We start from the raw sequence: 9,633 nt of genomic DNA, 5'->3' as shown, positions 1-9,633 counted from the left end.
ATAAAAAGAGAATTATATATCCAATATAAAACATCTAAAACGTTATTTTCTTTTCAAACACAAAAGCTAGAAATTCTACTAGCTTTTGCATTTAAATAGAAAATCACTTCTCAAAAATACTTTTCAACTTCAAAAGCATCTTAAATTTTATTACTTATGGTGCCAAAAGTGCTTTTGGCTCCAATCCAATTCTTGAATCCATGAAGAGATGAAGCAACTTATTCATCTGAGTAATTGCAGCCACGGAAGTTCAGCCAACGTTCAATGTGGCTGCCCTTGTCCACAACACCAATCATTTTTCACCGCAAAGCTAAAGAAACTGGGAGAACGATATATTACCGATTCTTTCAAAGATAAATATTATATATTACTGATTTTAACAAAAATAATACAAGAGTACCCAGAAGAAAATATACATGTGGTGCAATTTGAAGAAACACAGCTCTAAGTGTAGGTGTCAGCAAAAGGTTTTAGATACCTCTGGGGATCAGCAGTTACCTCTCAAATACATCACTGATTGTTAGGGGTCTTTGAAGTCGATAGAATCTGACCCTTTTTTTTATCCCCAGCAGTGGATCCGTTTCCATTCCGGCTTGAAGATGCAACTTCTTTTGCATCTACAGCAGATGAGGTCAACCCTTCATCGATAGGTAGTGTTCTCTTCGGGCCCTCTAATGCTACACCGAGAACAATATTTTCCTCCAAGGCAGATCTTTTCATTGGTGGCTGAGAGACCGGCAGCTTCTCATCTTCCTGCTTTGATTGGAAGGGTTCTCGTAATCCTCCTGCTTTGTCAATACCAGTTTCCTGCAAGGTCAATGAAGGGTTCTCCGACTCGCTGCTCTGTGTGGCATTTTTCTGTTGCTTGTCAGTGACCTTGTTTTTTAGCAGATTATCTGAGATTGAATCTGGAACTTTTGGGCTGGAACTAGATGTTTCTGCAGCTTTAGAATTTGTTTTGGAGACAGATTTTGATGGTGATTTCAAGAGCATTTTATCATCAGATGTCGATTCAAATGTGGCCTTAAAGTTCTCCTTGGTGTCAGAGCTTGGAGTTTCTCCTATCTTGGCATCAGCTTTGGGTTCAACCGATGGTGTTCCTTTGGACTTGGAGTCAGGCTTTGGTATCATTCCTGCCTTGTTGTCTCCTTTAGTGTCAGCACTAGGCCGCACTGCGGTTTTACCACCTTGCTCTCCAGCTGGACGGGAAGAACGGCCTTTTGTTCTATCTTCACTATTGATCTTATAAGAGGGTTCAATCAGCAACAGAGGCCTGTTAGATTGTACTCCATCATGGTTATAAGTCGAGTCTGCAAAAGGAATATTTTCCAAGTCAGCATCACTATATACTTTCTGCACAGTGCGAATTGGTGTGGCAAGCCGGGCACGGTGATGGCTGATGACTCTAAGGAGATCCAAAAGTATAGCTTCCTGCACCATAAACCAAAACTAATAATGGATCCATTCAAATATATCAAGCTTAATGGAAGATACCGTCACGGAAAATATAAATTAACATAATCAGAATGGTTCTTTTTCATCAGAAATTAAGTGACGATATGAATGTTCACAATCAGCAACCAAATTTAGGTATATTATATACCAGCCAAATAAAAGAAACCAAAGGATTACTTAAAAACCTATTGCTCGTGGTAAAGAAGAAAATAGCTATGCATGGCATTCTAAATAGCCAAAAGCATGCTTAATTAACAAAAAGCTATGAATAAGTTTGTCTTTGAATATTTATCTAATAAATCTCTCAATATTAAACAGGGATTCCTTTGAGATATTTTTATATAATTGATTAATTTATCGTCCTCTAGGATCTGTATCATATTAAAGTACCATAGTAGCATGGCCATTTTCTATCCTGATGCATAAAAACAAATAATTCCAAATTGAAATTATAAAAGGAAAGAAAATGAGAAAGGAATGCATGATTTTTTCAAAATTATGCAGTTTTCAAAATTTTATTTTCTTCCCTCACATTTTTCAACTCTACCAAGTATTAAATGGAAAGAAAATTATTTTTTCTTTCAATTTTTCCATTTCTTACCAAGCACACCAAAAGGAAAATTCATATTTTGTATCATTCTATTTTTCTATTCTTTCAATTTTCCTTTACAATTTAACACTACCAAGCAAAATCTTAATGCTGCCAACTTCAAGTTTTTTATTGTTGGTACTTTTCACATCCATTTTACGGTTGATATTCGAGGTTCATGGCTGCCCCTCCCAATAATGTCGTCTTCAAAGTTCGAATCTGCGTCCTCCCTTGAGAGTGCAATGTGCCTTACCATTGTCCCCAACACATGTGCCAACTTCAAGTTATAATATAATCTTTTCCCTAGAATGGCGTATTACTGCCATTATCATTGATGCACCCAAACGCCCTGAAATACAATTCCCAGGCCACATTCAAATTGAAAGGTATAAACTGCAGTATAGAAATCGTCTTACCTTGACACATAGGTACTCTTCAAAATGGGAAGTTTTTACAAAACAAGACACCAGTATCTGTCAAATAAGAAAGAAAAGGGGAAAGAATAATGATAAGACATGTATAACATAGACAACACTAAGCACAACAACTAATGCATTGTACGTCCGATATCACAGCCAATAATAACTCATGTTTCTTTCACAGTTTAGCAAAATCTATAGATTTGTTCCTCACTACCAGAAAAGGACATCTGTAAATATATTTACTGTATCTCTAGTCCATAAATTTGAAGGCTTTGCTTGGCATCAAGGATAGTAAGGAACAAGGATGGAAATTTGCTAATCAAATGGTTAAGATTCATAACCACTTTCCTACTTTGTAGCTTAATGATTAGATTAACAAATTTTACATTCTCACTCCTTTCCATCCTTCATATGCAGCAGACCTTAAGAAAAAAAAATAAACTAAAAATGGCAGTTCTTGGATTATAATGTTCTCAGAAATGCTTAAGGAAGTTAATGTTACTTTACCCTTTTTTCCATTTTTAATGAAGTACCATATCAACCATACGCAAGCACTCAAAAAGGCGTTAGGAAAAGGTCAATACTAAAAGGTAAATATGATTAAAGTACCTATTAGTGTAACCCAATTGACAAATGTCTTTTGGTTGGTTAGGTTTGAAAGGAAAATGTATGCCACCACATCACACACTTATATTACTGGCATAAAATATGAAAGACACCGGACAGAGGCAAATTCTTTTAGCATCACTAGACAGCACTTACAAAAAAAATCTATGAACAAATAATGAAAAAAAGAATAGTTTTACAAAGGTACGAACCATAAGAGCCTGATTTTCGGGATTGATATTTTCCAGAAATACTCTTCTGTGCAATCTCTGCTGCTCAACTTGAGGATTCTTAGCCAGGACTTTGCGCATGTCAGCAACAATATTCTGCACAAACAAAAGGAATAAAAAATATTTATAAAAATGGATATTGCAATGGAACGTCTCCAAACGAGCAATAGAAGTTTTGACATGCTAGGATAACTCCTTACACTAATTTTATGGACGTCCATGTGACTGATAGCCAGGTGAGTTTTAATGCGCCAATGAGTTTTCTGACTAAGATTTCTCACAACATTTACAGTAAATTTGTGGTTTGGAATGTGAACTGCTTCTCGATCTTCCCCTCTTACTATTGTTGGTGACCACCAACCAACATGCTAAATATGAAAAAAAATATAAGACATAAGAAAATCCTCAGATCAATGATATATTCCAGTTAATATTGAAGGGGTAAAATAGTCATTTAGCAAAGCCGGATGTAACAAACTGTTTTTATTTTCCATTATTTTAATATTGTTGGTTATTTTCTTGGATTATGTTGATGTAAGGATGTTATATATAAGAAAAAGCTGTCAGAAGAGGGGCATGGATATTCCTCTTTGAGAATTCTTCTCTGAGTATTTCTTCATCTTTTATTCCTTTTCCTATTCCCTATTTTTCCGCATTCTTGCTTAATTTACCCCTGATTTCAGTGGAAGATAACAATCAAGCATATTTTTTAAGTGACAAAGGAAATCTCAGCATGAAAACCCAATCCTAATTTAGAGATATAATACCAGCTCTATAACCATAAAGTATATTGAAGTAAGAACACCTTTTTTTCTAAACAACTCAGTCAGAGACAGGGATCAGATACAAACCTCAACAGTGCCAGAAACTTCATATCCCTCAATCTTTGTTTGAATCCATTCATTCAAAACAAAAGGTCGAGTTGCATGAATCATTGCACTTGAAAGAAAATTAGTGAATATCTACAACAACAAACAATACAATGTCAAGCATTAGGGAAATGCATATACTGACACAGACAACAAAGGGATCTAAAAAAGATAGAACAGGAAAAACAATGTTTGGAACTTTGTTAATCTTTGTTTGATCTTGGGCTGATTTAGGACATGAACAAGATTGAACAAATAGTAATTTTATGTTTCCTTGGGTTAAAAGATAAATTTATTATTTGTTGCTTTCTTGGGGTCTATTTTCAGTGGTATTCCGCCGATTTCCAAATTAGTTGAAAAATCTCATGATGAGAGTCTAAAGAGTTCCTTTTGGGGTTTCCTTCTGTTGTTATCTAAAGAGAACAAATTTCAGTGGTATCTTACCTCTAAATCCTTGTGAGAATAGGGTAAAGTAAATGCTATAAGCATGTGAACTCTTTCATTTGATAAAGAAGATAATTTCAAAGATGGTATAGATTCATGATAAATTATGCTACCTTCTGATTGTATGAAGCAACTTTTAGCTTTAGGTGTAAAGTGTTATCTTGATCTTCTTCATCTTCTTATTCCCATTTCTAGCATTGTTCAAGAATTACAGACCATAAATCAGTTTCTTAAACCTATCAAACTTTACCAAATCAAACACCAAAAGCAACTTCCAAGCTTCAATTGCAACCCTTAATCATTGCCCAGAGGTAGAACTTCCACAACCCAGGCAGCAGGTAGGTTATTTCCCTTTTGTTAGCTTTTCGCCCTCAAAGCTGATTTCCTTTCTAAACCTAAAGAGAACAAATTTCAGTGGTATCTCATCTCTAAATCCTTGTGAGAATAGGGTAAAGTAAACACTATAAGCATGTGAACTCTTTCGTTTGATAAAGAAGATAATTTCAAAGATGGTATAGATGCATGATAAATTATGCTACCTTCTGATTGTATGAAGCAACTTTTAGCTTTAGGTGTAAAGTGTTATCTTGATCTTCTTCATCTTCTTATTCCCATTTCTAGCATTGTTCAAGAATTACAGACCATAAATCAGTTTCTTAAACCTATCAAACTTTTACCAAATCAAACACCAAAAGCAACTTCCAAGCTTCAATTGCAACCCTTAATCATTGTCCAGAGGTAGAACTTCCACAACCCAGACAGCAGGTATGTTATTTTCCTTTTGTTAGTTTTTCACGCTCAAAGCTGATTTCCTTTCTAAACAAACCTGCAGACCTAACCGTCTTATACAATTAAACCCTACAACTACAAGTTCTTTCCGATTAAATAATCAAAATTTTGAAATATGTAATCCCACATTCCAGTCCTATACCATCTATATTATTCTCGCTAAAATGCAGTTAACATAAAGTATTTTTACTTAAAATGCAAATAACACTGTCCATTGGTAATAAGTAATATCAAGGCAAATGTATCCAAACATTTATATAAGTTTAAATGAATCAACATGAAAATGTTATTTAGGTGTACCTCACGTCCAGCAAGAGTCAGCAAAACTGTCCCCAGACCTCCAGCAGTCAGCCACTTCTCAGTAGAGAAACCCAGCAACTCCATGAACAACGACACAGCAGCAACCCAAACTGCAGAGTATATAGCTTTCCCCGCAAACTGGAAACCCATCTTGCAAAAAAGAAGAGAAGTTTATGAATTAGTTCAAAGGGCCACACTGAAATTCAGGCTGCCATAAAAACAACCAGAAAATTATGTAACTAAATAAAATGAATGAAAGATAATTTATGTGTATTATAGGTATCTCTCTACTATAATTAATGGAGGCATCCGAGTCACACTTCACGCACTCTGCTAATTAGCAATAAACAATAGCAATGACGTGAATATTAGTAATTAATATCAATTGTTTTATGTGAGAGCAATGTCATCTACATTTCTTGTATCACTGGAATCACTCGTCTCCATGAAGAATTTCTGCATTTGCTGAATCGTGCTGCACAGAAGCATTTTAACCATGTTTAGTGGCCAACAAAACAACTGTTACGGAGAATTACAACTAGGAAAACATTATCAACATTATTCTTTCAGTTGAACAACATTATGAAAATTATAAATAAATTAAATTAAATTGTGCTTCAAAATACATCATTTTAGAGTTGGTAACTATCCTTATCAAGCAATTAGTTAGGAGAAAGTGAACCAAAAATGAAAAGGAGAATAAATGCCCACCTCGATAAGCAAAATGCAAAGGCCAACACAGTTGACAATGATCTTACAAAATTTAAAAGTCGTTGCTTAACAACTTGGCTAGCTTCTGTAGGGAGAACTAATGGATCCAGTGTTCTGCAAGAAGTATGCCAGTGAAATGCAAGTGTGTTGAACATCCGAAACTAGATTTTTTTATACAGAAAATATAAAACTCTTCGAATTCTTTTCACATTGAATACATATTATATTTTAGAACCTGCACATGAGTATTGCTCCAGCCCACAACAGCAAAGGTTGAACATAAGAAGTTGTAACATAATGTGTTCTACTCTTCTTCCAACTGTTATCACTCTTCTGCAGATATTCATAGAATATTAGATAACGCATAGACCCAATCTGGTCAAATGTTTATTGATCCATGGTAAAAGAGTAAACTTACATGAAGAAGTAGGCTTCTACCCTGTCGAATAAGTGGCCCAACACCATATAGGGCAAAAATTATAATAGTAGCAGCTGGAATCAACTTAAGTGCAAGAGGACTGGCTTGTAAGGTATTGTAAGACCTGCAATGCAAAGGATTAAATCTTAAATGCATAAACAAACATTAGTCACTAAACATAAAGACAATAACCACAGCAGAGGTACTGTTTAAGGAAATATGCTCCTATAAGAAACATGAAAAATAAATAAATCATCTAAAGCAGAGCAAAGAATGTTTTCATAAATAATAGTTAGGGTCACATGTTACAACTTGAACCTAAGTAAAAAGCCAATAACTAGAAATGCTGAACTTATTAGAGAACAGATTTTCGGTATGACAATGATAACCACATAAACAATCCTGAGGTTCAGTAAAACAAATATGCCTACACATGTAAGCTGATGACTAAGCAGGAGCAAAAGGGCACCTTGTTAATGCAATAGATGCAGCTTTTACACCAGGCAGTTCTAATATTTGGGCAGGTACTCCAAAAGCATGACACCTAAAGGCATGGTTCCTGTATGGAACAAAATGCATTGGCCTGTACAATTTGTTGGAGAGTGAACTTCTCCAAACATCCTGTTCATGCTGTTGCAGGAACTGTTGCAAGAAGAGAAGAAGAAAAAGATATTCCCAAACATCATTTAAAGGATATAAATTCAGCTAATTCTATTAAATGAAAGAATCTCTCGATAGTTTATAGCTCAAAGTATAATTGTAATTGAATAATTGCCAATATAGACAAAAGAAAGAAACTTTTTAGCTTATAAGAATCTAATATTTACATAAATTTTGAAAGGACAAAAATCTAGCATTTAGATCCAGCATAGTCAGGCAACATCTGATAATCACAATATTGAGTGCTTAAGAGATTGAAATAGACACATTAATGACAACGTGCTATTAGACATGAAAACAGGCATGCAAACTACAACTTCATGAGACAGTTTCCATGCACTTTAAAACATGACATAGAGAAGCAAAAGCTATAATATATCTGTTCATAGGTAAAGAAAAGCATCCTTTATGAATTTCGCTTAACCAAATCTCAGACAAACCAGAAATAATAGCAAGAGAAAAATGCTAAGAACACTTCAGAAACAAAATCCAATATGTATTTTGCAGATATGTATGCATTAATTAAGGAGAAACCTTTTCTTATTTTCAAGACAACTCAATATCTATAATCACAGTTAACTACCAGCAGAGCAATAGTATCCTAAACAAGAAGCATCAAAGTCATACCGAAGCACGAGATGAGAGGTCAGAGCTCAATAAATCCAACTTCCCCCTTCCAAGTACAATCTGAAAACATAAAAGAGAGGAAAAAATTTTTCAATATACATTAAAATTTCAAAACAGAATGCAAAATGCTTTCTTAGATGAGGGGAATCCTGTACCTTAAATTTTGTCTTGTATACCTGGTTCCTGCAATGTCCCAAATCATAGGACAATTGCAAAGAACCAGAAAGAGACATCGTCGAAGTGAATCCAGTCGCTTGCAGGGCGTCGCTAGTAGCACAAGATCATAAAAAATTTCCAATAAAAGCTAAGCTTTAAACTTAAAATGTATATTATTAAAACGAAACCCTTATCCAGAATCTCACGCCGTAGAAAATTAAAAAATTAAATGCGCCAACAGAAGATAATAAGAGAAATAAAAGTTTCCTGAAACCCTAGAAGAGAAATTTTAAATAAGAAGTTTTCAAAATTCTGCCAATCAGATTCATATGAGTTAACATAATTTTGAGCAGCAATTTGGGGAAACCAAAAAAAAACAAAAGATACGTTTAATATATATATATAGAGAGAGAGAGAGAGAAAAGGAATGATATTAAGAAAAACCAAACTTCTTCTCGCAGGTTTCGGTATGGCAATACCGAAGTAAGACGAAATTTAGATATAATAATCAGAAACAAATTGAGACAAAATATAGTGGGCTTAGAGCTGTGAGGGAATTCGGAGTGGCCACACGTTCTGTAAATTCTTGTTTTCTTCCGGTTAATTGGATATCTTTTTTTTTTTATTTTTATGATTTGGGTTTTAAGTTGTAATAAGGCCGCTTAATTATTTTTGATGGTTTTGATATGTTTTATTAAGATAGGTATTACTTATATTAACTGTTAGAATTGGATAGCTTTAGGGCGCGTTTTCAAAAACAGTAATTGATTTTAAAATAACACAACAACAAGAAAAGCTTCCGCAATGAAGATATTTTCCAAAATTAATTATTTTTCCTAAAAAGGACTTAATCAAATCGGTTTCCTAGAAATATACATGACGTTAAGGTGTGGCAATGGCGGTGTGCATGTCTAGGATTGGATCTGAAGGAGCTTGGTACTTAAGTCAGATGGGCTCACCTCCTCTTTTAGGTTTCCTACCGGTGCATGCCTTCCATCCACTTTAACCTATAATGAAATCATCTTTAAAACACTAATTAAGTTTTTCTGGATCAATAATATAAAATGTTTTGAATGCTTCGATGTGACATGTCGGATCAGACCATAACGTCTGGGTAGGGTTTGGGGTGTTACATTTAGTGGTATCAGAGCCTAGGTTGCAATAACTTGGTGTGGAATGGGTTTACAAAAAAAACAAAGATTTTCAAAAATAAAAAAAATTTATAAAGATTGCGAAAAATGAGATTTTCAAAATTTAGATCTTTAGAAGGTGGCATTCCGAATCTCCAGCCCAAGCCTGTAAGTATTACTCTGAACTCTTCAATATTTTTCGACTTATCTGCATCTTTGAAATCCTG

The 9,633-nt window shown here is 34.5% G+C and overlaps 1 protein-coding gene across 3 annotated transcripts; it reads right to left on the bottom strand.

Moving 5' to 3' along the window:
* Positions 1–342: 342 nt before the first annotated feature.
* On the bottom strand, positions 343–8,793 carry LOC108451499 (mechanosensitive ion channel protein 2, chloroplastic-like). Of its 3 annotated transcripts, XM_053022790.1 has the most exons (14): positions 8,726–8,792; positions 8,276–8,387; positions 8,121–8,180; positions 7,303–7,475; positions 6,834–6,957; positions 6,651–6,748; positions 6,416–6,529; positions 6,119–6,179; positions 5,705–5,854; positions 4,154–4,264; positions 3,503–3,670; positions 3,285–3,398; positions 2,461–2,517; positions 343–1,431 (listed from the first exon to the last, which is right to left on the bottom strand). In XM_053022790.1, the coding sequence occupies exons 2-14, from the start codon at positions 8,351–8,353 to the stop codon at positions 511–513; spliced, it is 2,229 nt and encodes a 742-aa protein (XP_052878750.1). In that variant the 5' UTR covers positions 8,354–8,387; positions 8,726–8,792; the 3' UTR covers positions 343–510. The 3 variants fall into 3 exon arrangements, with proteins under 3 accessions (XP_052878750.1, XP_017604675.1, XP_017604680.1); XM_017749186.2 differs by having other exon boundaries at positions 8,276–8,793; XM_017749191.2 differs by having other exon boundaries at positions 5,705–5,842; positions 8,276–8,793.
* Positions 8,794–9,633: the final 840 nt, after the last annotated feature.

The sequence above is a fragment of the Gossypium arboreum genome, chromosome 12, assembly GCF_025698485.1.
Source record: "Gossypium arboreum isolate Shixiya-1 chromosome 12, ASM2569848v2, whole genome shotgun sequence".
NCBI classification, from domain to species: domain Eukaryota; kingdom Viridiplantae; phylum Streptophyta; class Magnoliopsida; order Malvales; family Malvaceae; genus Gossypium; species Gossypium arboreum.
The sequence above is the reverse complement of the archived record's forward strand: the minus strand, read 5'-3'. Positions and strand labels throughout refer to the sequence as shown.

Coding starts and splice junctions, on each gene's coding strand:
- LOC108451499 (XM_017749186.2), bottom strand. CDS start 8,353: ATGTCTCTTTCTGGTTCTTTGCAATTGTCCTATGATTTGGGACATTGC. Junction 6,958..7,302: donor GCATCTATTGCATTAACAAG/GTGCCCTTTTGC, acceptor TTTGCATTGCAG/GTCTTACAATACCTTACAAG. Junction 3,399..3,502: donor TGGACGTCCATAAAATTAGT/GTAAGGAGTTAT, acceptor TTGTTTGTGCAG/AATATTGTTGCTGACATGCG.